Source organism: Rhipicephalus sanguineus, chromosome 1 (assembly GCF_013339695.2).
Source record: "Rhipicephalus sanguineus isolate Rsan-2018 chromosome 1, BIME_Rsan_1.4, whole genome shotgun sequence".
In the NCBI taxonomy this organism is placed as follows: domain Eukaryota; kingdom Metazoa; phylum Arthropoda; class Arachnida; order Ixodida; family Ixodidae; genus Rhipicephalus; species Rhipicephalus sanguineus.
This window is the reverse complement of record NC_051176.1, coordinates 99,906,143-99,933,906: the sequence shown is the minus strand read 5'-3', so window position 1 is coordinate 99,933,906 and position 27,764 is coordinate 99,906,143. Positions and strand designations below refer to the sequence as shown.

Genomic DNA, 27,764 nt, shown 5'->3' with positions numbered 1-27,764 from the left:
TAAACTGCAAAGAGACGCGAAAAACTATTTCGCATGTCTTCAAGAAGACGCGCCGCAGTGGCTGCGCCTCAGTTTTATGTATCACAGACAAAGAAAACGTTGCCATTGCGCTTTGCTTGCGCAGACCTCGAAAGAAACAGATAAAGACCAAACACCACACGCACAGGTAAGGCGATTCGCTGGCGAAAGTGAGATGAATTGCCGCTTTTCAAGAAAAGATACAGCCACGACGCGTCTTCATTTTAATTTCATCGCTTCCTTGTCGTGTGTATTCGCCCCGAGATCGGGCTACAGGTGGCAGCACTGTCGCCGCGCTAGTGTGGATAGGCGACCGGCGCGTGTGTACAAATGTACACAGCGGCGCTTCGCTGTGAGCTGCTTGAACTGATTGTTGGCGAATAAAACGCGTTGACTGCAGCCCTCTGGTAATACGTACGTCCTTCAGAGTCGTCGCGTTTCGTGCGTGCCGCGCGCGATCAGTTTCGATATCGCCCTTGATGATGAATATCGCGAACTACGTGCAACATTTGTGATTTATAAAAAAATGGTATGCCATAAATTCGCATGTACTACAATTTTCTAATATAAACAACTACTCCCAATTGAATGATCAAAAAGTTAATGAGCGCGTTTTTGTTAATTAGTCACAACAGTGTCATTTCAGCTGGGGCAAAGTATTTCCGTCTCGACGTAGAGTTCGTGTGAGAAAACTACAGGAGCCTTACTGTCATAGCATATTTATTAAAAAATCTGTATTGTCTAAAAAAAAACACCCTGTAGAGTTTCAGCTTACGCTTTGCGCAATGGTTGAAAAATAGATTGAAAGAGAAAGAATAAATTAATGCAGTGTGTTTAATGAAGGCCGAGCCAGGTTGTCTACCCTGCACTGGAGGAGGGGAAAGAAAGAAAAAAAAAAGATGAAGGCAGGGAGACATGGTAGCTACAAGAATTAATCCAGTGTGCATTTTCGAATATATAGGAAGCGAATAATGAAACGATGTAACTAAATTCTATTCCTATAACTGTATATTTTCATGTTATGCAATCAAATTACTCTACGCAATAGTTATACACTGTACAAGTCCCAACTTTCTTATCACACAGTGCTCATGTTTGGGCACAATCGACACTGTCCGCAAGCTATTGCAAATTGTGTCCACCCGTTCAGAAGAATGTAGGTGTCGGTGGCATGGCGTACACAGCCAGCAATTGTTCCGCCTGGGCATCTGGTAATTGCAGAGGTGTGTGCAAGCACGTGTGAAACAGCCCTGTGTTACGAAGGGCTGCTGAACACCTGGTGACACATTCCTTACGCTGCGCGATGTCGGCACTGGTTTATGCTTGCCGGTAGAGGAATGATGTGGAAAAATTTGTGGAGGACAGGACACATACAGCATGTAAAATACCTTCGGTCTCACTGTATAAATACACAAGTAATGTTAGGGTTTCTAAACCTTCTGTCCTATATAAAAGTATAGAAAACTGGGCGAGTTGGTAGGTATTCATTTTGGGAAATTTCCAGCGCGCACACAAAAGAAGACAGGGACGTGAGGAAAGAATCGCGCTTGCTTGTCTTGTTTCCTCCCATCCTTCTCTGTTGTGTGCGCGTTGGAAATTTCCCTTGTGTGTCCTATACCATCTCTTTGTGATTGGCTAGGAACGGCCTCATACACTGAGCGGCACAAGCGCAGTGGCGCGAGGGTGTAGGTATGCCAAATACAAGAAATTAAAAAAAGAACCATTGCGTATTAACGCGAAAGCTTTAGATGCCTCATAAAACGCGAAAATTGACCGTCGGTGGGGTCGACGTCCTGCGTCGGCGGTGTCAAGACGAGTGATGCAAAAAATCATCACGTGACGACGTCAGAGATCACCAAAATTTGTGACCTCAGTATGACGTCACAAAGCGTTTGGTCGCTTGGTCAAAGGTGGGCTGATCACGGAGGCAGTGCAAAACAAGGTGACATGCAGAAAGCTTGCAACGCCTCAAATTCAAGAGGCAATGCGAAACAAAGTTAGGTGCAGAAAGCTTTTGAAGGGTGGCGAGGAGGATGAATACATCGACTGAGAATAAAAGGAACAAGAAGATGGCTTTCACCTTCGAGTCGTCTTAAGCGGATTCTTAAGGAACCCTGTCAGTTCTTATTGGTCATCTCGTTAACAGTTATAGGGCCCTTTATGCATTCGCCTAAGACTACTCGAAGGTATCCTCTTCCACTACCCTCCGAAAGCTTTCTGCACATAACGCGGTTTTGCACTGCCTCCAGGATCGGAGGCCTTGCCAGCTTTCTGCACCTCACCTAGATTTGCAGTGCCTCAGTGATCGGTCCACCAATGACCTATCGACGATGTCAAGTGATGTCATGATGACGTCATTACGACGTCCTATTGTGACGTCGTCACGTGATGATAATTTTTTGCATCGCTCGTTTTGGCGCCGCCGACGCCGAAGGTCGAGTTTCGCGTTTCACGAGGCAGCTAAGGTTTTCTCCTTAAAAGATCTGCCCGTATATGAGAGACCTATGAGGTAAGCGAGAGTCGCAAAATGGGCTTTTTGGTTCATCATAAGAAGCAACTGGTTGCAGCGTGAACTTGACACAAGGACAGAACGCGGCCCAAAGAAGACACACACGCATCGCTGTGTGTGTGCCTTGTTTGTGCCTTCTTTGGTCTTGTGTGAAGTTCGCACTGCTGTCAGTTGGACCTTTGAGGTCACAGAATAAATACAAGCGTTGACTTCCTATTTATTGTTTTATCAGGTACAGCTGCCGTGCACTTACTACCACTGCAGTGGAGGCCAATACGCAGTGATTATGTAAGCCAGAACGCATATATTTCATAAAGGGAGCTCCGGATGGAGCCGACGTTTCGACGAAAATGGTCTTGTTCCCGCCTCGTCAAAACATTGGCTCTCAGCTAAGGAAACTTGCTTTTTGACTCCTATTGATTCGTAAAGCCTACTACAGATTCGTGAAGCCTCCTACTGATTCGTAAATACATATTTAAAAAAAGTTAGAACTCTTCTACAAAGATAAAACCACGTAAAGGTACGAGATTCGTATTATAAAGCCCCCACATCCAAATTTTAAATATTCTTCTGCAGCTATGGTTCATTGTGAGATATCTATATATTTGTAGGTTGCTATGAAACCAAATGAATGAAAAACAAACCAAGAAACGAACGAATAGCAAGCGCGTGGAGACAGCGAAAAGAACGCTAGTAGAGACGCCTGTTTTCTTTGCCCTACAATTGATTTATTTCACTCAAAGCTCTGATACACACACAGGCAAAAAATAACTAGCAAAGAAATACATTGGCGTCACATATTTTGCGACATGGCACAAAGAATAACGCGAGAAAAGAAGGTACAAATAGTAACGCGGCACTAATAATAATCATATACAAAATACGTATAATGCATTAAAGAAAGACCCAGTCTTCACGTCGTTGACACCTGCCACTTATCGCTGACAGGAGGGCGCCTCCGAAACCAGACGCGCAGGCCACCGCGGGCTTTTACGATGATCTCGTAGCTCACTCGCAGCTGGTCGAGCGGGCGTGTCGACTCGACCGAGAACTTGAGCAGCAGTTTAGCCATGATCACCTTGGATTCCAGAAGGGCGAATCGCTGACCTGGAGAGAGGAGAACGACATCAGTGATGCATATATTATTGCATGTCATTCATTGACTGCAGCATTTGATTCATCTTTTCAATGTGAGCTCGCATTGCATTATGAGGTTTTGTTTTGTCAGAACATGGAAGTGAGAAGGAGCACTGTAGTACGTTATGGTGACTGATGGTTTCTAGAACATGTGTTTTTACAATATCAGGGTCGTTTGTGAATATCTAAAATGTGGTTACCGTGCGTGGGTTTTGAACTTCTTGCGTGAGATAATGTTAGTGAAGTAAATGAGCAAAACAAATCTGTTCAGCGCGGTTAGACTGTTAACTTACCAATGGTGTTGACCAGTCTATTCGAGAGTAATTGAAATCACCGCCTGTTATAATTAAGGCAGCAGTCGGGAAACTGGCTAGCAAGCAGCTCTAGTGCTTCGTTACATAGGTCAGTAAACTCAGGACAGCAGTCAGGTGGTCTATAGCAGACGCCTAAAACACACCGTGAATGACCGAATTTGGGTTAAACCCAAAGAGCTTTTACTTGAGAGTGGACAACAATGATAGACGGCTGATAGTACCCTTTCAGTGAAATGGGCACACCACCTCTACAAACAGACCCATCTTTGCGAAAGATTATAAAAGATGAGGAAAGCGCGAGATTACTGCTACTGATGTCATCAGAGATCAGTAGCAACGGTATCTGACATAGTGGAATGAATGATCGCTTTCAATGAGTCAAGTTTCGGAAAGATGCTGCGAAAGCTAGCCAAAAGTAGTGATATTTCTTCTATAAGTGATAACATTATTGCGAACTTCTGTGATTAGCCGCATTTCATGAGGCTGTTGGCTGAGGGAAATGCACATTGCGCGATTTTTTTCTGCTGGCCTTTAAGATGAGGGAAGTCGGTATAAGCATGCTTGCCAAACGATGGACTAGATTCTTAAACAGGAGCTTGCAATCGCACTCGCGGCAATACGTGCCAAGTTGTCCACTGACAGTTTTGGATGCATCGAGGTTCGAAGTCACGCGATAATGTTCGGCATGTATATGATGGCCAGTGCAATGTACGTGTCGTCATTTCTTTTCTAATGCGAAGCATCTATGAGAAGTAGTGTTTCAAGGGCACTTTAGTTAAATTCAAAACGCTTTTTTTTTTCAGGGGTAAAATAATAAAAAAACACTAATGAAGTAAAGTCGGACATACGTAGGGCCATAGACTACTCAGTTCAAATAAAATGTTGGGCATGTAGCGAACTGCAACCTCGCAGAAGTGCGCTTTAAAAAGCCTTAAACGTTTTTTGAAGTCAGCAGCATTGTTGGCTGTTACTGAAGCATTTAATGGCCCTGTTATTTTAAAGTTGCTGTGTATATGCGTCATTGCTTATAAAGTCGTGCTGACTGTCAATATGTGATAATTGATTTATACTATGTATGTAACACCCGCTGACCAGGGGCCTCCTAATTTGGTGACAATAATAATGTCACCAAATTAGGAGGAGGTGTTACTGTGAGAACGTTGTTTGATATGCAATTTTGACCGATGTGTGCTGTATGTTCGACCCAAATAAGAGCTTATAAGTTGGAGGCGCCTTCTTTGTGCGCCAATATGTCTCCTTATATCACCTCAAAAAAAGGACATACAAACTATCATGTACAACTACAATGAACCCAAAATGCAAACGAGCACATTAATTAATTTTCAAAAGAAAATCTGCATTAGAAAGCCGTTACGCACATAAAGTAAGGAATGAGAGGCTCAGGACGCATAACACCATTGGCTACATTGTCCCCTGGCACTTGCTGGCATTTGCTAACGGTTGCCTAAAGTTGCCTAATGTTGCCTAACTAGCTGTTGCCTACTCTTGGCTACTCTTGGTCACTGTTGCCGATGCAGGCCCGAGCAGCTTATTCTTCGCAGACAGTTACCCTCAGTAAAACTCGCCGCACTTTCTTCCCAGCATTATTTTTAGAAGCTTGGAAATGAATTGTGAAAAATAGCGCTCTCTGTGAATATATGCTTTCTTGTTGTCTGATTATTGCGCTATTTGTAGGCAAGAACGCACATCGTCAGTACGTGTAAGCGATGTGAAGGAAATTGTGCATAGACAAATATGAATGAATAAAAAATATGGAGGACGCTTGAGCTTCGCCTTCAAATGTAGAACGCGATAGCGTAATCGGGCCCCGTGCACATCGCCTTCAACCATGCCTTCAAACGTTTGTGCGTGTAACATTGGCACTTTCAAACTATCCGAGAATGTCTACTGCGAGCACGGTTGTGAAGTTTGCAAATTGGCGAAGTACCCACTACGCGTCTGTAAGGTGCCACGCACACCTGCACACTTTGTAATGCGTGGGGGGCTTTAAACCCTCCACACGTAGCGCAATTCAGATGTTTTGACGCCTGTGCGATTCCACGATTCTGCCACGCAATATGCCATGCGTTATGGAGACCCTTCCCAGTACATGACATTTTTATGGCGTATTTTTTCGAAGCAGTTTCAAGCACTGGCGTCAGTCTATGGTAGCACACTTGCTTGCCACGCAGAAGGCCTGTGTTCGATTCTCAGTCAGACCGAAGGTTTTGTCATTATTTATTTATTTCTATATCTCGAATTTTCGCTCAAAACCAACGACGCCGCCGCCGCTGCCGCCGCCGCCACCGCCACCGATGCTCACGTTGACACCGACACCGGAATTTCTGCAAAACGAGCTGTTTAACACTATCGCGTTAAAACTAGACTGAAATCGTGCTTAAGGCAACATCACTTTTATCTATTGCTAGGCAGTAACATGCCCGTCTCTCAAACATGACAGTGATTTCTTAGTTTCAAATAAATTCTGGGGTTTAAGATCCCGAAACTACACGTTACTAAAGCCGCCGTAGGAGGGAATATTAGGTTGATTCTGACCAATTTAGTTTCTAATCGGCGTGCTTCAAACACGCTACACTCAGAAATGACAGGAAAAGACGCGGGCAGTAAGAAAGATGGATGACAAATCACGCCTACCACTTTCGGCCATGATGTGCCGACATCATGAGGAAGCGTATACGACTATAAGAGTACAGACGTAGGACGCCCACTACCAGTATATCTTAAGTTAAGCCTGTAAGCATCGTAAGTCGTGAATAAGTGTCACTTGGGTGCTTCGTAAGGTCATGTTGAAAGACAGGGCGTGCAAACACGGACACAAGATAGAAGCCAAGACACCACAAACGCCAACTAACAACTAGAAAGGCCCACAGTGGCGGAAAAGCAGGTAGGTACAAAAACTTAAATACTTATCAAACAGAATTATTTCTTTCGTAAAACACACCAACAAATTTACTGATTGCCGTGCAGGTGTGGTGTATAAGGTTCCTTTTAAATGCGGCCGCTTCTACATAGGACAGACGGGCCGCTGAGTTAACCAGATATTAATAGAACATAAGAGATCGCTAGCCGGAGGCTTACAATCTAATCCATCTTTACAGTGTCGAGAGTGTAAATGCACCCCAAAATTCAATTTATCCGCAGTTTTGTACCGGCACAGAAATGAAGAAACACGTCTAATTGTTGAGACTTGGCATATCGTTAATAGTGGTATCGCATGCGTGAGCCAACCGTTGATTAACTTGCATAAAAAAAAGCAATCAAATGCCTGAACAGTTCTCTCTCACATAAACCTCCACGCGTGCCGGATTGTTAGGCATGGCTTCTTGCCTGGGTATACGCAAATAAGTTTTTGCGCCTACCTTCTCTTCCACCACTGTGCGCTTTTCCAGTTGTTAGTCGGCGTTTATAGTGTCTTGACTTCTCATTGTGTCCATGTTTGCACGCCCTGTCTTTTAACATAAGTACCAACTAGCTCAGCTCTCTGTTATTCCTTGTTCGTAAGGTAATATTTATACTCTAGTTCCCAGACATGCACATACTGCGGCTAACGTACTGTACTTCCCTGATGCTGCGTACCAGATACAACCTACTCGATTACTTTTTTGAATGAAAAACAGTACAATTGACAGCCCCTATACCTTCCTTTGCTTCACGATCTGCTGGTTTTCGTCAAGATTACTTTTTTTTGTTAGAAAAGAGGAAAAAAATAACACTTTGAGTTTCTGTAAGTCATTCGCATCGATTTATTCCACTTGAGTGCAACAGGTAACCATGCATGTTCCTCCGTTTTCTAAGAGACAAGCTGAACGGGTGAATTATACACGGCGCGGAATGATCGCCAAAAAAGTTATTTGCTGTCCCTTACAGGGCAGCAGCAATAAAATGATTGCACTTGACCGCCGAAGCACAAGTTGTTAACCCGTTATTTGTAAATAAGCATCACAAACCTATGCAATTTTTTGGCCCTCCAGAGAAAGGAAGGTACGAAAATGGGTGGCGCGCGGTGAACTCTTCTGTCAGGAATCTCTCGGGGATGAACGATTGCGGGTCTTTGAAGTACTTCGGGTTCTGGTGTAGGCTGAACAGGTTGATGTAGACGTTGGCACCTTTTGGAATTCGGTAGCCGTCTGCAAAAGGCAGAAGAAAGCGCGAGCATGTATGGAAGGCGTGTAAATCATGGATGTTATGGAGAGTATCTTCAGAAGCAGCATTGTTTTTTTCTTTGTCTTTTCATCTCGTTGTCGTTGAATAACAGTTCACAGACACGTAAAGCATGCACAATTCTTTCGAGTTCTAGACATGTGAAACGGAGTCATTGCGAAGCAAAATAAGCTATCTCAAGCTAAGCACTCCCCCCCCCCCCCCCCCCCCAAGGTTTTTACAAGATCTTGGGGGGGGGGGTGCCTTACAAGATCTTTCGCCAGAATCGTTCGAAAGGGAAAGTTACAGGCAAGCTTGACACCCAACACATCCTTAGCGCAGGTTACCAACCAATCGCAGTTGTACGTCTACGAACGATGAGCTTTGTGAATTCAGCTTGTGGGCCCGCATTCACAAAAACGTTTCACGCCGGAATCATTCGTTAGAGCAATTTCAGTCAATACCAATGCTAAACACATCATTAGTGAAGCCAGTTAGTCAATGGCAAACAAACACTTACGAACTGAATGCCTCGTGAATTTGGCCCCTGGCCTTTTTTATTGGATCGGCTGTTTCTTCTCTCTTAGCACTGTTTCGTATGTTGAATCATTGTTAAGAATCGCGATAAATACAGAAGCGCACGAGAGACATTCAGCCAGAACATGTGCAGCCTATGATCATTGGTCTGTCGCTCAAGAGCACGCGGACAATTTATCGCGGCAAATCATGAGCACCGGTGAACAGTGCCGACTGCTAATATCAATGCTTTGATGAACACTCTCATATATTCTGTTTATTGCGATCAAAATCTTCATACGGAATGGATAATAGTAGTTAACGTTATGGCGCCATAATAATTACGTGTTGAGTGCATCAGGTATACAGCGGCTCTATGGAGCATTACTACGTATGTGGAGCCGAATTCACACGTCTTCGTTCGCAAGTCAGTCCGATATTCCCGAGCAGCGGGCAGCGTGTTCGTCTTTGATTCACGATTGCTTTGCGTTCCTATAGCATATGGCACTAGGTGTCATCGCATTGCCTAAGCGCTGAGAGTGGGAAAGCGAAGACACCTCGAAAACAAGGCGGCTGGGTAACCCGCATGTACTTTACGAGGCGTCTTTTCTCGTTTTTTCTATGTGTACTCTGTCTAAATTTTTGCGCTGAGCAGTTTAATAATGGAATACCAACTAGCCCAATCCCACACCTTACTTCGTATTAACTCACATAACACGTCCCGGCACACATAAATTTATGTGCACCGGGACGTGTTATGAGATTCCGGCCCCGGCACCCACGGAGTCACGTCATATACACACGTCGAGCAGAGCGCTGCACAACCGTTCGAGTGTCATATGTGGCGCTTGAGTAGACAGACGGTATTCACAACAATCGGCGATGGTTAAGTACGGCACATTTAGGAATAAATCGCAGACTTGACAAAAGGTGAACAAGGGACATGGACAAATAAAGGAGTAAAACAAACAAGTCGTATATAGAATCAAAGACAGCGACACCACACTAACTTGCTGATATTATTGTGGTTTCGGGACGTCCAACCCCAGATATTATGATTCGCTCAAGCGTAGCATCCACCAGTGCTTTTTCTTTTTCTTTTTTTGTTAGTGTAGTGCTTTATTCTTCTCCTCGAATGTCTTTAAGAACGATCGCACGCATCAGCAGTAGCATTCCAATCGTGTATCTCGGCTATATTTTCCCAGTTTTAACTGACCCATTGCTTCTGTTTTATCAGCATGTTAAATTCTCACTTTTCACGGGGCACGGTGTATTGAAGACGTAATGGCGTAGCTTCATCTGCAAGGCACAGTGGTCAACGTTTACCTATAGGCTTAACAAGATAAATCTTTACACGGATGTAGTTTGCCGGACGCAAACTAGACATGCAGTTATAAATTGTACCGGATGTTCTCCTCAATTGCCTGCTCCAGCCATGAATTTATATTATTTTTCTACAAAATCCAATAATTCACGTGCCTGCGTGCGCGACGGCCACACTTTCTGGCCACTTTGTGATGCACACGTGTCTCGAGGTGAAAGGCTGCGTCACTATATTACCATACAATGCCTTCTCGGGACGAAAGCAAACGCACCGCCTGACTCGGCTGGCACTTCAGCGCACAAGGGGAAACACGTGGACGGCGCTTGTCCGGCAAACACCTCTGTGAGGGGGGGGGGGGGCACATACATATATTTTCTTGTCTACTCCACGTTTCCTCGTGATTGTTTTAAGCGCGTAAAGGCTCAGCCTACAACCTCTATTCTGAAGGCGTGACTGTAGGTGCAATGAGCGTGTCAGTCTACGCTGACTAAAAAAGGAAGCAAAACCCTTGTGTTACACGCAACTCCGTAATGACAGTTATGGCTCTCGAGGCATGAGAAAATTTTTTGCGACTTTGCGAACGCGCATTTCTTCGTTTCTCGGGAGGACATCAGCTTCTAGGAAGGACACTGGGACATATATATAAAAAAAAGAGTGTCGTACTTACCAATAACTAAGTCTTCTTCTAAGTGCCGCCCAATCAATGGTATCGAAGGGAAAAGGCGAAGAGTCTCCTGCAAGAAGGCCAAAATACGTTTTAATCACTTAATGCGTTTTTGAGCCACGCGTATGTCTGCGCATTCAACGGCATCGTTTTATTTTGTTTATATATGGATAAAGCAATGCCTTAAATATGCTGTCAAGAGGAACTATAGAGGCAACTGATCGAGAAATGCAATGCAACGTGCTGCTTTCTACGAATGAAACTACACCTAACACCAGTAGTCAGATTAAATGCAAATAAGTATTTCCAGTGAAGCCCAAGTGAGCGCACATGTGAATTCCTTGAGGTTGAATGGACGTAAAACAGGCATATCATTTTATTACGTGGGGCTAAGACTGAATTAAACGAACATACTCGGCGAGTGAAACTTTCTACGCGCGATTATCAACATTTTTTGCATCCTCCGAATAAAATCTTACAGTATCTCAGCACAACTTCCTTTTCGAGCGAAGCTTGTACTGACTGACCTATGAAGCTGGTGATGGCAGGGTTGCAAAAAACCCTCATCACCCACATCTGGCGCGCACCGAGGAAATAATACATAAATAGAATAAATTTTCTTTGCGGGGTTGGAGTTTCAACACGGGTTTCCCCAGTGCGAAAGTGAGTGCCTTAATAGCGCAATGCGAACTGAACTGGAGCACACGAACGCGTTCTACATTCCAGTTGCACATTTGAGGAAAATTATGACTTCTTGAAAACTGAATTCTTAAGCCGTGTTTATGATCGCGTGATGGTCGTTTTGTTGGGCCGTTCAAGAGGCTGAGGAACGCTAGAAAGGACATTAAAGACGCCTTGCTGATTCAGCCCGCAAACGGCGTACCGGGGACGACAGCTACCTATAATAAAGGAGTAGGAGGAGGGGAAGAAAAACGGAAAGACAGGGAGGTTAGCCAGTTCTCAGACCGGCTGGCTACCCTGTGCTGGGGAAAGGGGAAGGGGGAGTGAAAGATGATAGAAAAGAGATGTTACAAAAAGAAGAAAAAAAGAACAATAGCACGATAAACGACACTGCTTAAAGTCTGTCTATGAGATTAGTTTTGCGCAAAAAGCGCAATAACGCTTTTCGAAGCTTTCCGTGCCGAGGATGGTTTCGGCCAGTGTCCTAAGATCTTTTCCTCCGACAGTGGACGATTGTCAAGTCTATTTAACGCTTTGGACAGTTCTTCTCTTTGTGCACTGAAGCGAGGACACTCACAGAGAAGATGGGCGATTGTCTCCTCGCAGCTACAGTTATCACATCTCGGGCTGCTGGCCATTCCAATTCGAAATGAGTAGGCCTTCGTGAAGGCCACCCCGAGCCACAGGCGGCACAGGAGCGTCTCCTCAGCTCTAGTTATTCCCGACGGAAGACGGAGGTGTAGATTCGCGTCCAAGTTGTGAAGACGGGCGTTGGTAAATTCCGTCGAGTTCCACTGTGCCAGTGTCCGTTCACGTGCATGGGAACGAAGCCTTGTTGCGGCGTCCGTTCTTGACAGCGGTATAGCTGCACAATGGAGAGCATCATGGGCAGATCGGGCAGCCTCATCAGCACGGTCATTTCCGTAGATACCGCAATGGCCCGGTATCCAATGATAGATTAGGCTGTGGTGCTTCTCAATGGCGCGGTGATGAAGCAGTCTTATGTCAACGACTAACTGCTCATTTGGTCCATGACGATATGGGGACATAATGCACTGGAGCGCTGCTTTGGAGTCGGAGAAAACTGACCACGCCTGTGGCGTTTCTTCTACTACGAACTCTAGAGCAGCACGGATGGCGGTGAGTTCTGCAGCCGTCGATGATGTCAAATGTGACGTCTTGAACTTTATGGTGACGGATTACTCGGGTATGACCACTGCCCTGCTGAGCTTGTAGAAGAATCTGAACCGTCAGTGTAAATGTGAAGGCGTCCACTGTGTTTTTGATGCAGGAACAATAGAGTGGCTTGCTGTAGGGCCAGATATGACGAGTGTTTTTTCTTTTGTATACCGGGAATGGTTATCAGGGCTTCCAGTGGATGTAGACACCACAACGGCAACGGCGGTCTTGCTGCGTGCGTGAAGTTCGTGAGAATCACTGCGCTATGCGAAGCAATAATTCCGCTGAATGCAGAGTGGCCTAGCAGCTGGAAGTGAGGCGAGGTGGTGTGATGGACTCCGGGCGGCATGTCTTATGTGCATTCTTAAAGCATCGACGCGAATGTATGTTGTGATGGGGTGATCACGAGCGATGACGACAGTCGCTGCTGAGGACGCGCATCTCGGAAGCCCAAGGCATATCCTCAGTGCTTGAGCTTGAATCGACTGGAGTACGCGTAAGTTTGTTCTTCGGGTCCTGCCCAGTACAGGTAAACTGTAGCGCATGAAGCCCAGGAAAAGTGCGGTATACAATTGAAGCATCGCTCGTACAGATGCACTCCACGATTTTCCCGCAAGAAACCTTAGGACGTGTGTGATCATGGCGAGCTTCTTTTTCATGTAGGCGATCTGGGGGCTCCAGGACAAGTCGCGATCTATGATTACTCCCAGGAAACGGTGGGTCTTCACGTAGCTGATCGTGCGCCCATTGATTTTGATGACGTATGGGGTCATTACCTTGCGCGTAAACGCGCAATAATAAAACTGAACGCTTACGCCAGGAGGGAGCACGGCGCAATGAGAAAGAAAGAAAGAAAGAAAGAAAGAAAGAAAGAAAGAAAGAAAGAAAGAAAGAAAGAAAGAAAGAAAGAAAGAAAGAAAGAAAGAAAGAAAGAAAGAAAGAAAGAAAGAAAGAAAGAAAGAAAGAAAGAAAGAAAGACAAGCAATAGGTGAGGCACGCCCACGCCAAGCTTCGCTTGTCTACATTTTCCCGATAGGGGAAGGGCTCGTGATTTTTTTTTATATTCATATATCTGTGAGAGGTTCGATCATCTTTACGCATGCTGCACGTTCAGGAGCTACCTTCGTGCCCTTCTTTGCTTCAAGAGATTGATAGCTTCAGACTCTTCGACAAAGGCGGTACGTTGTCAGGAAGAGCGCGAATACAAGAAGACACACGCGCTTTGTGTCATGTCCATCCTTTGTCTGTGTTTTACAGCCGAAGCTGTTATGAGACGACAACAACAGTCAAGTTTGGTGGCGTAGTTGTCCGCTGCCGCCGCCGCCGGTGTCCGTAACAGCTATCGCGCACAATGAAAAAAAAAAGAAAGACAGGGTTCCAGCGGGATCTGAACCCAAGCACTCTGAGTGGAAGTTAAGTATTCTAACACAGAGCCACGCTTCCTTTATTTCCGGTCTTTGAGATGTTACGTGCACCTACAAACACTTTAGTGTTGGTTTACCACACAGCCACGCAGATGCTTGAAACTCCGTCGCAAAAAGACCCTGTACAGGCGCCCCGTCGGGCAAGGAATCACGCTAACGGATGTGATATGGGAGACCAGCGCTGGATAGGGGGCGCGCCGAAAAAGGGCGCCTGGCGGGGAGTCGCGACATAACTCAGCCGCTCGCATGGCCTCCGCGCCGTCGGCTAATCTCGGAGGCCATGCCGCTCGCGCTCAGACGACCGGCCGCGCTGTACCGCAGTGAGCGCACGCGCGTGCGCCGTTCCCGTGCTTCATTTTGGCGCGAACAGCTCGAGCATCCATTGCGCCAGTAATATTGCTCTATGGTTTAGAAAAAAAAAAAACTTTGTCTGAAGGCTACTTTCTCAGGAAAGCACTGGAAAACGGAGAGAAGCCCTGCAAAGCAGACTACGTCTGTGCATACGGCATCGAAGAGAGAGTGCTGTGCCGCGGTGGCCACTCCGTCGTCATCATTTTCTTGTTGTCTCCTGGGATTTGTGTCAAGCTATTATAGTGCAGGCTCACAAGCCTCCATTGATAAGTACGTGCTGCGTCGATACCAGCCGCCCACCACTGCAGTAAAAAAAAATAAGGGGCAAGGGGTAGCTGCGTCAACGTTTTTCTCCCTGTGGTATGTATGCACGCGGACGTTGATCAAGCAAACCACCGTGCTAGCGCATGTATGGCGTCGCGCTGTTATGCTCCAGGGCGCGGGATATATTCCCGGCCACGGTGGCCGCATTTCGATGGGGTTGAAATACAAATAAGAACACCCGCGTACTGAGATTTATGTTCACATTAAAGAACCCCAAGCGGTCAAAATTAATCCTGGTTCCCACACTATGGCGTGCCTCATAATCATACCTTGTTTGGCACGTAAAACGCCAGCAATTTTCGATGTTGATGAAACACGGTTATTCTAAGCAGACACAGGCAAGCGAAAAAACTAACACAGTACGTTAAGCGAATTAAACGGCGTGTAAAAATCCATGACATTTGACCCTTTTCTAGCGAGGCATAAATTACGATATCACTTCGCCGCGGCAGCCAATGCACAAAGAAGCTTTACCGCATCGGCTGAAAGCAGAAAGCTAAGCTTCGAGTAGTCCGCTGCTTTGTTCCTGACAACTCTGTCGGTAGCACAAGTGAAGTTCAACGGAGGCATCCATCGCGTGCGTATTTCTCATAACAGTTCAGCGGCATCGGCGAACGTGCCCCGTACGCACCTCGTAGACAGACAGCTTTTCTTCTGCGTAACTGTTTGCAAATAATGTAGTCTACCTGCCTATCATATCATATTCACTGCACGCGGTGGCATCAGAAGGAGCTTGGTGGTGGTCAGATGAAAAGATTCTTACATATGCCGCATGCTGCATAATATGTATGTTTTATTTGAGACAAAACACCGATTAAATTCTGCTAGTTGGCCCCGGTTTCCACTGGTGGCCCGCACTATCGAATAAATCTAGCAGACACGCGCAATTCGGTTTAGAAACCAGCCCGACGCCACTAGACAGGAGAGCAATTTGGCAGAACATACTGTGCTCACCTGACTGCCGGGATGCAACGCCGCATCCCTTCCTATTCATATGTTTTATAAGGAAAAGCATAGAAGGATACGTCCTTCCTCGTTTCTACGTATTGTGGCAGTTGAATGCGCAAAAGTACCGCCAGCATCCTTTAGTTTTGTTTCGGCGATACGCGCCCGCATGACCTCAACCAGTCGCCACTCTCGTCCGCGGGAGCGGCTGGAGTATGCGCGCTTTGACCACCAGGGCGGCGTTGCCCACACCGCGGATGGGCAGGTTTTGAGGCGAGGGAGGCTCAGAGCAAAATAAGGTACGAAGAAAGGCTAAGGAATATGAAGGAGAGTAGATGGGCAGAGAAGGTGTTCCGTTACTTGTATAGGAAGAGCGTGGACACACAGTGGAGAAAAAGAACTAGGAGGCTCACTAGTAAATATACGGCTGGTAGTGTAAGCAGTATGTCAACAAAGAGCGTTAAGCGAAAAGTCAGAGAGGCGGAGAGGATTTACTGGATGGCAGCTATGGAGAAAAAACCGGCTTTGAGTAACTACCGAAAGGGCAAAAATGAAATAAGGAGGGAGGCATTTTACGACAATTCAATGGGAAGCGCTTTACTGTTTGAAGCGAGATCGGGTTGCCTTAGAACGGGTAGTTATAAAGCGAGATTCAGTAAAGAAGAAGAACAATGCACGTGCTGTGGGGAAGATCAGGAAACGGCGGAGCATGTTCTGATTGAATGTGGAGATATCCGCCCAGGTGTACGTTTGGGCACGAGCCTACATGACGCCTTGGGTTTTAGAGACAATGGAAAGCTGAACACACCCGCGATTGAAATAAGTAAGAGACGGTTAGAGTATTGGTGGCAGAAAACTAGAGAGAAAGGACAAAAATAAGTAATGGGAAAAAATAAGGACATTCTGCCGTAAAGGGCACAGAACGGAGCTGAAAACTTAACGTTTTTTTTTTCTTCTGGAGTAAAACAGTTTTAATTGAAGTAAAGACACTAGGCCAACGCTAAAAAAAAAAGGAAAAGAGTAAAGGTTTTTTTTTTTTTTTTTCGAGCCTGGTGACACATTTGTCACCGCCCCGTTATAAAGGGGACGCTCATAGCATCCATCCATCCATCCAACTCCAGCGCTGGTTCCCTATAGCGTGGTAGAAGAGTACAATAGCCCCAGGAGTCACACAATGCGAATTCTTAAACGAATTGGTGGTTTAAAACTTCCCGCCCCTTACAAATGGTTCAGCCATAATTCCTTATCGTCATCAGCCACAGCATCAACACAGTGCGCATAATTCCCTACAGACGCGTAGTGGGTACCTCACTTCGCAGAATGATGAACAATGGCATAGCTAGTGGGCACTTCCCCACTTTGCAAAATTATGATGATATTATGGCGTAGTTTGTACCTTGCAACTGTACCTGCAGTAGTGGCCTCACGAGAGTTTCCAGCGGCCTCTAGAAAGGCAGGTCCTCCAGCTTTCGCTGTGACTGTACTGCGTGTTCCGCGAAGCCGGCCGGCTTTTTTTTTTTTTAATTTGCGCTGTTCCTTGCAATATTTCGCATGAAGGCAACGTCTCTGTCATACCAGATCGGTGTCCGAGTCATCATTTTTGCCACCTAATACAATTCGTCCTGGTGCATGAGTGCAATCATAACGAGAAGCGCGAAAGTGTTACTTAAGGCTTTCATGGTGCAACAATTCTGTCGTTATCTTCTATATTGAATCTGTATGTACAGTCCCCGGAATAGAGTATCTGTGAAACAATCTATCCCTAGATGTTAAGGTGAATCTGTTGAGGTAAATAGCATAGGCCTAAACAATCAGGGCCGGAATTTACTAAACTGTATCTTTCTCACAACTTTTCCTACAAGCACCATGATGATGATGATGATGATGCAAACTTTATTTGGGTCCATCGCACTTTTTTCGCCAAAATGTTTCTCACTTAAGACCCAGTTATATCGAAAATTGGAAGTGCAGAACTTTAATCTTAAGTAATCTTTCTCATTGTTGCTTCGATATCAGTCAGACTCATAAGTACATATGTCTGACCCAAAAAACGCTAGCAGGCATGTCATTTCTGCGAATATCCGCAATATGCGCAAGTTTCATGAACGGAAGCCACTTCTCACTCGAACCAAGGTAGCAATCAGCTGCAAACAAAACGCAGGCGAATTTCTCACAGAAGAAGCTTTGCAATATAAGAAAAAGGTCTTCATGGCCGTAATGACCAAACCTGCCCACGAGGGCTTTCATTCAATTTGCAGACTTTCTAAAAATACACTTGTTTATTCACTGTTCCAGAATTTCGAGTTAATAATAACTTCACCATCGCGCGGCCATCTGCTACCCTCATAATTACAAAATTGACGGAGCTACCGCCTGCGGAAAATGTTCCCCTGATTGAAACGAGATTTTCATCAACAGCGAAGCTATTACTGTATTCGAAAAACCCGTGCGGGGTTCCTATGTAGGTTCGTGGTTCCTCTCAGGTAGTTTACTAATATCCTGCCTTCAATCGCGGCGAAGTATATAGGAACAATCGCCAGTTTATTGTACAAAGAACGAAATCACGGGTACACCAAGATGAATGACGAGATAAGAAAACCGATACACCGAACGCCTTTGCAAGCGGCATCCCTTGCTGTTGCCTCTGCTGCTGATCATATATGGACTTTTATGGTACAAGGTCCAGTTATGGCTTAAGAGCACCAAGAAATGGTGTAATATGAAAGAAGTGGGGTTATCAATGACGATGGGCGTGCGCATTCCTTCGGGCTGCATTAATTTCAAGTATCATTTCACTGCATCACATTACAGGTTATTACAAAGAAAAATTCTCGGTGTATTTAATTACACATGTTAAATTCGCAGTGTCTGTAATCATACAATGTTAAATGTAGTGCAGAATGAAGTCGTACACCACAGCCAGTCCGTACGAAGTTCAAGAATTTTGTGGACAACAGGATAAGCCTCACTAAACACACAGTCTCGTCATAATTTTGGAACTGCGCGCGCACCTTGATGCAGCACTCGAGATATTTCAGCTGGTTGACGTCAGCCTTGGTGACGTCCCGGTCACGATCGGTTCCGAACACTTCGTCCAGCTCTGCGTGCACCTTGGCCTGTTTGTCCGGGTGAAGTCCCAGGAGGTAAAAAGCCCAGCTCATTGCAGACGTGGTCGTGTCATTTCCCTGCGTTAAAAAGAAAAAAGAAGCTAAGGTCATCTTCCTGGAAGTAATGAACGTCATAGTGTACATGCGTGACGCGCGAAAGTGAGTTGAAATAGTCACAATAGCACGCTAAAATAAGGGATGCTTCTCGCTATAAACTTGTATGCTTTGACTGTTTGTAGGAGCGATTTACAGCCAATCTTGGTTCAATTAGCATAATGTTTGTGGCGGAAGCCGGTAAAATGGACAAGAACAATTACGAAGAAAAAGCTTTGTGAAATCGGCCCACGGTTCACATCGGTAGCGACTATTTTGAAGTAATGCTTCCTAATGAATCTTTTCGATTGAACAGGCATATTTCGATGGAGGCGAAATGCTAGACGCCTGTGTATACTGTGTGATATCAGTGCACATTAAAGAACACCTGATCGTCTAAATTTCCGCAGCCTTCTACTACGGCGCCCCATAATCAAATCGTGGTTTTGGCATGTGAAACCACAGGTGTATATATATAGGCTTGTTGCTTAAGAGACGGTAAAAGGTATCTCAGTTGTTAGACTATCTATTACGCTATTATACTATGTGAGGTGTAACGAAAACACTTTCTCGAAGAGAACTGCAAGCCAGAATCTCTAGAAAATTTCATTCGTGTGGGCAGAATGAAGGCAGAGCTCAGAGGTACAAGAAATTCGTAAAATGGCGTAGAGTGTGCAAAGATAATAAACTTCGAGGGACATTTGCACGAACCGCGGTCCCGAATTCAGGTGCCTTATTATGAAAGGAAAAATTTGGGGAGGGGAGAAGCATGTAGGGAAGGGTGTTTCAGCTCCACTAACGGTGTGTACAGATGAAAAAATATATATATATATATATATATATATATATATATATATATATATATATATATATATATAGATATATATATATATATATATATATATATATATATATATATATATATATATATATATATATATACACGGGGTGTCCTTTAGCCAAGGGTTAATAAATATAATATTAGAGGCAGGCGAGTGAAATTAGTTGCAAATTGCTGACAGCCACGTTTCATACTACAGACAATTGTTTTGTTTGTAATTAATTTGGTTTGGTTTGGTTTGGTTTGCTTTATTCAATTCAAAATTGAACAAGATTGCCTTGGGGTACACGACTAAAGGCTAAGTAAATGCCTGACTTGGTCGTGCCACCCTGGCACGACCAAGTCAATTTGTTAATTAGCATTATGTAACTAAATTGCTAAATATTGACTTCAGACAAGAAATGCGACTTGTAAAGTTCGAGAGCGTCTTCAGAAACCTCATTGCATTATTTGCGATAAAGAAGGTCTCACGTATACCATTTTTTCCAAGCTGCAAAGACAACCCGCGAAATACAAAAAGAACCACGTGACTAGCGCATTCGCGCGCAGCGAACATGCTGCTCTCAGCCGTGGTTTGAGCGAACGAAATCAGCTGCGGCCGCAACTCGCCAGCTCCGGGGCAAAGGTAGGCCGGTAAGTTAACGGTGATTTCTTGGCCCGCACTCGCTACAACTTGCAACGTCACGCGCGCCTACTGACTGACGCGGGCCAAGAAACCACCCCCAGCTTATCGGCGTACCACTGCAACGGAGCCAGCGAGTCGCGGCCGCCGCTGATTTCGTTCGCTCAAACCACAGCTGAAAGCAGCATGTTCGCTGCGCCGCGAATGCTCTATTGAGGTGGTTCTTTTTGCCTTTCGCGGGCTTTCTTTGCAGCTTGGAAAAAAAGGTATACGTGTTTCTGAAGACGCTCTCGAGCTTTGCAAGTCGCATTTCTTGCCTGAAATCAATATTTAGCAATTTAGTTATATATATCCAATTAAAAATTAACCAATTAAAAACAAAAAAATGTCTGTAGTGTGCAAGGCGGCTGTCAGCAATTTGCAACTGATACTGATTTCACTCGCCAGCCTCTAATATTGTATTTTTTGACCGTTGACTAAAGATAGCCGGGACAACCGGTGTGTGTGTGTGTGTGTGTATATATATATATATATATATATATATATATATATATATATATATATATATATATATATATATATGTGTGTGCGTGTGTGTGTGTGTGTGTGTGTGTGTGTGTGTGTGTGTGTGTGCGCGTAAGAACGTCGAGCATGTGTCGCGACTGAAAAGCCTTTCAACGTACTCCGAATATAATGGTGTCTATATCCTTCTTGACCTCGTCGATGGTGTAACTGCTCTCCTCGAGATGCTTTTTGAGCAGATAGTCGAGTACAATGGACTCCTTCCCAATGGGTTTGCTGTTTCCATCATCATCGTCATCATTTTCATCATCAGCGCCATCACCATCGCCTTCGTTGTTGAGCTCCATCTCCTGAAGTTTTTCCTTTCGTTGTTGCATCACCTGTTCGACAACAAAGCAAGACGGCACATTAGGTGAGACCAGCTACAGCAGACGATCGAATGCTGCGATGTTATAAGGGAAGCACACATGGTAAATACGCCCCCGTTGAGGAAATTTTTAATTCTGACTTACCGCTGTATTTCTACTCCATTTTACTTCTAGATCTACTTAGACGCCATGAGAAACGAATTTGAACTACAGTGAATATATAGACGGACGTAAAGCTACCAAGGAGAAAACCTGTAAAATAAATTCTGGAGTTTTTAGTGCCGATATACCTTTTCATTATACGGACCATATGCGCGGCAATAAGCAATATACGTTGCAATATACGGACACTGAAGCTACGTTTCAGTCTCCGTATATTGCTATGCCAATAACAATACCACAGGAGGTCCTTACACTTGCCAATCGATCCCCCACCCCTCGTCCGCTACCTGCCAAGCATGTACGAGTACGCAGGGCACTCGATCTATCAATTGATATATGGTTGTGCCGACAGCAGGTTGAGTTAGTAGGGATTCATAAAGGTAAGGCGTGTAATGGCGGGCAGAAAAGAAGAGAAGCTGCGTTTGTGATGTCTGGCTCTCTTCTCTTGCCTCCTTCTTTGCACGCATTACCCTTGTTCATGATGATTCGGCTGTAAAATGTCACCTGGTATCGGTCTTGAGAAAATGAGTGTCTTGGCATGATCAAGATGGCATTTGGCGCCCTTTTAAAACTAGCATGCTTGGTAGCGCTATCTATATTTTTAGAGATGTTGAGCTGTCTTTTTATCGGGCAAGGACACCGGAGAAGAGAAAGCACTTACGTTCCGTAATAAGAGAAGGGATGTGAAATTTCGAATGCCCAAGCAATCAAAGGTCTGACTTTGGTGCGCTGCTTATGAATCAGTGATCTCTCCCGTTCTTAATTCACAAATGCTTTGCCTCTTACTAGATCATGATAAGAACGGAACAGAACAACGCTTAACACGGAACGAAGGGAAGACGACAGGTACGTCATCTTCACTTCATCCCGTCTTAAGCTTTGCTCAATACCGTTCTAAGGATGTACCAGCCGGTTCCGGCCAGCACATTCCTACATAATCATAATAAGTGTGAACTAATCTGTCCATCACCAAGAAGCGATACGTCTCGTCCTTTACACATCCTTCCCATGCTAGTTCAGTTGTCATGCTAGTGGCGTCAGCGGCCATGCGCCAATGGCAGGTTTTGCGTCTAGTGTGAATAGCATAAAGATACTTAGTAGCAAGACCTGTGAACTATGGTAGATCTACGGATAAGGCCACGTTGAGAACTACGGATAAGGCCACGTTGAGTGGGCCACGTGCATGTTTTCACTAATGGCTGCAACAGCTCCAACGTGCGCTTCACTCTAACATTAACTTTGCATATATCGCATCTGCCAGTTGCACATACTTGTTGTTTTGAAAGCGATAAAAAAACTGGCCGTAGAAAAAAGCTGTTCCGCATTTTCAAATATATATTTGGAAAACGCCAGAAACTGCCTGTATGGGAAATTGTAATGCGTAGGTCAAAGATAATAAATGCGAAGCATTTCTTAGCGAACCCTAGGCACTTTTAGCGTTTCTATCTACGCTTCTATCTACCTAGCCGCCTACGTCTGGGTGCTCTCGTGACCGCCTCCTTAACATGGTGTAGACCAAGATTGGCATGGGAGGGTAAGAGGATTTGATGAATATGACCGTCTGGTTATGACATGAATAACATGAAAATCCTGCCGCGTACGTTGTCAAACCCTTTCCTCCAGGCACTTGTGGCACATATCCGTTTACCACGGGCCGCGGTGTACGGGCATGCGCCGCAGATGACTGACAGTTTATATCTACCCAGGAACGACGAAAACTTTAAATTCGAGAGCATTAAGAAAAAATCGACATTAACAGCGTTGACCCGACGAATAAAGAAGAATAAAAATTAGGATCCCAGCAGGAATCGAGCCTGAGCATCCTGCATGGCAGTCGGGTATTCTACCACATAGCCACGCCAGGTCTAGAAGCTGCTTTGGACAAACACCCTATGCAGGCGTAATGTCGGTGCAACGTGAATTGTGGTTGCGGTGCTGGCTATCTAATTTTAAAACAAAGCAATAAACACTACATATATGCTCCTACGATACAGGCGCCATGTCAGATTAACGTCTGTTGTTCCTGTGTTGGCTCCGCTTTTATAGCAGTATTTTAAACGTTACATTTGTATGCACATGATTCAGCAAGCTATATTCAAGCGTTGCTCGACCCCGGAGGAATACTCTAACGAAAGTTGCGCATGATATTTACGTCATCGCACCGTAAAATGTACTTCGTTTCGATAATACTGATGTATGTGCTCTAACGTGAGTGCTGAAGTTACGTCAGACCTTAAGTTACCCTTTAAACGCCAGTGTTGTCTCACTTACAAAAACACGTCTACTACTCTACACTTACAAAAACACGTCGATACAACTCGTAACGTTTGGCACAAGTGATGCCATGTGTGCTGAGCTGAACTCTTAACACCAGCGCATCTTTCCATATGTCTGTGCACCGAACTTCATAAAACGTGCATTGACGACGCTCCAATTTCGTTTCTCACGAAATCCTGCTTAAAGGTTTCCACGAAACTGGTAAGTGGAACATCAACGTATTTCATAGTGCACGCGTAACAAACTGATCTTGACAGCGGCCTTCGTTAGGCGAGGCATGGCTTCATTGTTTCTCTGTTTTATTTTGCAATTTCCTAAGTTCATTGCAAAATGAATAATTAAAATGGGATTAGGTGAAATTAGCTCCGTGGATTTGTCATGGAAGTAACATCACACTCTTAAATTATCAATTTTAAAAGATTGAGTGAGGTTATATGTTTCATGAAATATTGAAAATAAATAATACAAAATCACACATATCGTCAGTGAACTTACCGACATGCTAAACTTCTCCATGTCAAGAAGGGTCTCTCTAAAGACTTTTCCTTCGTACGTAAGGTCGTACATTTGCTGTATCCACATCCATGGCCTGAAGCCACGCAAGACTATCATAAAAGATAATCTGGAAGTAATGCAAAATGATTCCCACAAGTAAGTCTCTATTGTTGTGTTGCTGTTATTTGCGTGAGCACAATAATGCATAGGCTATTGCAATTTTACTAAAACGGTACGAGATTTCATACGACCACATACCAGGCTATGTTCTACATAATATTAGTGAATGTGATTGGCAAAGGGCAACGGCCAGTTTTGAACGAAATTAATTTTTAATAAGGTGCCATAAAAAAATAGTACAAGCCTTATTCCTGACAAAAACTTCGAGGCTTGGTTGTGTATGCCCATAGTAACTGGTTATTTCTATGTAGAAAAGTGTGTTCGGCGTTTAAGAATTTTTCTCATTAAGCTTTTTTTTTTTCATTAGTGGGATGCCTTTATAACATCGTTTCAAGTGCTTCCTTAGCCGCTTGGGCTTCGGAACTTTGCCACAGGTCTGCAACGAGAAAGGAAGTTACCTGTTAAGGTTTTTCCCGAAGGGGTTGCCCGAGTCCGTCTGCATGCCAAGTACAGTTCCCATGGACACTCCTGCGAAACGAACAGTATTTGAAGTGTTCACGTAGATAAGAAGCTACCCTACAAAGCAAAGCTTGGAGATTTCAAAGAAACAAGTCAAGTGTACGAACATATTAAGTAATATACATAATATATATGAAGTAAACTGTGAGCGACTATACTTAAATAATCGATCACAGTTTGCACAAGTATGCGATGCTGCCTCTAGAACATCGGTCACATCAGGCGTATTACAGGTTAGAGTTGTAGCACGAGTTTGAGTCACAATATTTATAAATGACTTGCCCCTCTCCGGGCTTTTCGTCGACGACTGCGTTATTTACCAAGAAATTAATTTCCCTGCAGATCGCCTAATCCTTAATAGTGCGCCAGTAGATGTAAAAAAGTGGCGTAAGAACTGGCTAATATCTTAAACGCTGGCAAACGCGTTGCAAAAATTACAGGTCTATCTTTTCTTACACTGTTGACAACTGTCCCTTAACCAGAATATATAACCACAAGTATTTCGAAATAACTATTACAAACGATCTGAGATGGGAGGCACACATTGATAACATCACTAGCACAGTCCTGAAATGGCTGTATGTACTGAAAGGACGTCTTAAACCATCATCATCATCATCATCATCATCATCAGCCTGTCTACGCCCACTGCAGGGCAAAGGCCTCTCCCATGTTCCGCCAATCAACCCGGTCCTGCGCTTTCTGCTGCCACGTTATACCTACAAACTTCTTAATCTCATCTACCCACCTAATTTTCTGTCTCCCCCTCACGCGTTTGCCACCTCTTGGAATCCAGTCAGTTACCCTTAATGACCACCGGTTATCCTGCCGACGTGCTACATGCCCGGCCCATATCCATTTCCTCTTCTTAATTTCAACTATGATATCCTTAACCCCCGTTTGTTCCCTGACCTACTCTGCTCTCTTCCTGTCTCTTAAGGTTACACCTATCATTTTCCTTTCCATCGCTCGCTGCGTCGTCCTCAATTTAAGTTGAACCCTCTTTGTAAGTCTCCAGGTTTCTTCTCCGTAGGTAAGTACCGGTAAGATGCAGCTGTTATATACCTTCCTCTTGAGGGATAGCGGTAGACTACCATTCATGATTTGATAATGCTTGCCGAATGAGCCCCATCCCATCCTTATTCTTCTAGTTATTTCACTCTCATGATTTGGCTCCGCGGTTACTACCTGTCCTAAGTTGACGTACTCCTTTACAACTTCCAGTGTCTCGCCACCTATAGCAAAGCGCTGTTCTCTGCCAAGATTGTTCCACATTACTTTAGTTTTATGCATATTAATTTTCAGACCTACTCTTCTACTTTCCGTATCCAGTTCAGTAATCATGAGCTGTAATTCGTCTCCCGCGTTACTCATCAATGCAATGTCATCAGCGAATCGCAGGTTACTGAGATACTCTACATTAACTCTTATCCCTAATTCTTCCCAATCTAGAGCCCTGAAAACCTCCTGTAAACACGCTGTGAATAGCATTGGAGAGATCGTGTCGCCCTGCCGTACGCCCTTCTCTATTGGGATTCGGTCGCTTTCTTTATGGAGGACTATAGTGGCTGTGGATCCGCTGTATATTTCTTCTATTATGTTTATATAGGCTTCGTCGATGCGCTGATTCCGCAGTGCCTGCATGAGTGCTGACGTCTCCACCGAATCAAATGCCTTCTCGTAATCTATGAAGGCTATGTATAGGGGTTGGTTGTATTCCGCGCATTTCTCTATCACCTGATCGATAGTATGAATATGGTCTATTGTTGTCAAGCCTGTACGAAATGCTGCCAGGTCCTTTGCTTGATTGAACTCTAATGTCGTATTAATTCTGTTAGCAATTACTTTTGTAAATAGCTTGTAGACAACGGACAGTAAGCTGATTTGCCTGTAATTTTTCAGGTCCTTGACGTCCCCTTTCTTATGGATGAATATGATGTTGGTATTCTTCCAAGGTTCTGGTATTCAGACGACTTAAATATTGGCAACCAAAGACCAAGCCAACAGCTTATCCAGCCCTCGTCCGATCTGTACTAAAATATGCTAGCCCTGTCTGGTTCCCTTTTAACCAGCAATTAGTGACCAAAATGAGCACTCTACAAAGAAAAGCAGTAAGGTTTATTTTCAATAAGTATAGGCTGACAAACTCACCAACATTCTGACTTAATACCGCTGGCATCCCAAGATTACAAAGCCAAACCAAACTAATACGGCTAAAACTGACCTTCCAGCTACTACACGATATAATAAAAATTGATGCCTCAATAAAAATTGATGCCTCAAGAATTATACCTTACGCACATGGAAGACGAACGCATGATAGGCACTCCCATACACTAATTTAGAGAGAGAGAGAGAAATAGATGAAAAGGAAAAGGCAGGGAGGTTGACCTGGTACTGGTAACCGGTTTTGCTACTCTTAAAGGGGTGGGAAAATAGGGGTCGGAAAGAGGGCAGAGAGAGAGAGAGAGATAAAATAAAACTTTTGGGTGCATACACTAAGCGAATACTCTTTTAACACTAATGGCCTCAAATATTAATTTTTTTCTCTAGTAATTAAAGGCTGAAACTCATTAAAAGCCACGGTGACTAACGAATTATCATTAAGGAAAGGTTAATATTGTGGTTTTCGTGTGCACAGTTCGAAAGAGAGAGATAAGCACCAAATACTGCGCGCAAAAGTAAGGCGATGTGCGGGCACAAGTGAGATGACTTGCAGCTTTTCACGTAAGCAAACGGCCGGGGCCCGCCGTCATTCAAGTTTCGTCACTCCTACGTGACGGGCATTTCCGGTCTGACGTAGCAGAACGTTCGCGCTTCGTGCGCGCCGGGCGCGATGAGCTACGATTTCGCCCATGAAATTCGATGGCGAATATCTCGAACTAGGTGAAACTTTTGTGATTTCTAAAAAATAGCTATGCCATAAATTGGCGCGCACTACAACTTTGGAATATAAAAACTTGCCCTGAAGTCAATAAATAAAAAGTGAATTAACGACTTTTTGTTAATTAGTTGCAACATTCTCATTATAACTGCGACAAAGTATTTCCCCCTCGACGTGGAGTTCGTGTGCGAAAACGACAGGAGCCTT

At 44.4% G+C, this 27,764-nt stretch overlaps 1 protein-coding gene across 1 annotated transcript in view; it reads right to left on the bottom strand.

Annotated features, from left to right (window-relative positions):
- Nucleotides 1-3,373: 3,373 nt before the first annotated feature.
- Nucleotides 3,374-27,764, bottom strand: part of LOC119394445 (cytochrome P450 4V2) — a 45,880-nt gene continuing 21,489 nt past the window's right edge. The window contains exons 5-11 of the mRNA XM_037661750.2: nucleotides 24,613-24,682; nucleotides 24,035-24,161; nucleotides 20,894-21,112; nucleotides 18,559-18,732; nucleotides 10,647-10,713; nucleotides 7,947-8,126; nucleotides 3,374-3,634 (exon numbers count right to left, since the gene is read on the bottom strand). Of these exons, the coding sequence (XP_037517678.1) occupies nucleotides 3,441-3,634; nucleotides 7,947-8,126; nucleotides 10,647-10,713; nucleotides 18,559-18,732; nucleotides 20,894-21,112; nucleotides 24,035-24,161; nucleotides 24,613-24,682 (1,031 nt within the window). The 3' untranslated portion in view covers nucleotides 3,374-3,440. The remainder of the gene's footprint in view (nucleotides 3,635-7,946; nucleotides 8,127-10,646; nucleotides 10,714-18,558; nucleotides 18,733-20,893; nucleotides 21,113-24,034; nucleotides 24,162-24,612; nucleotides 24,683-27,764) is intronic.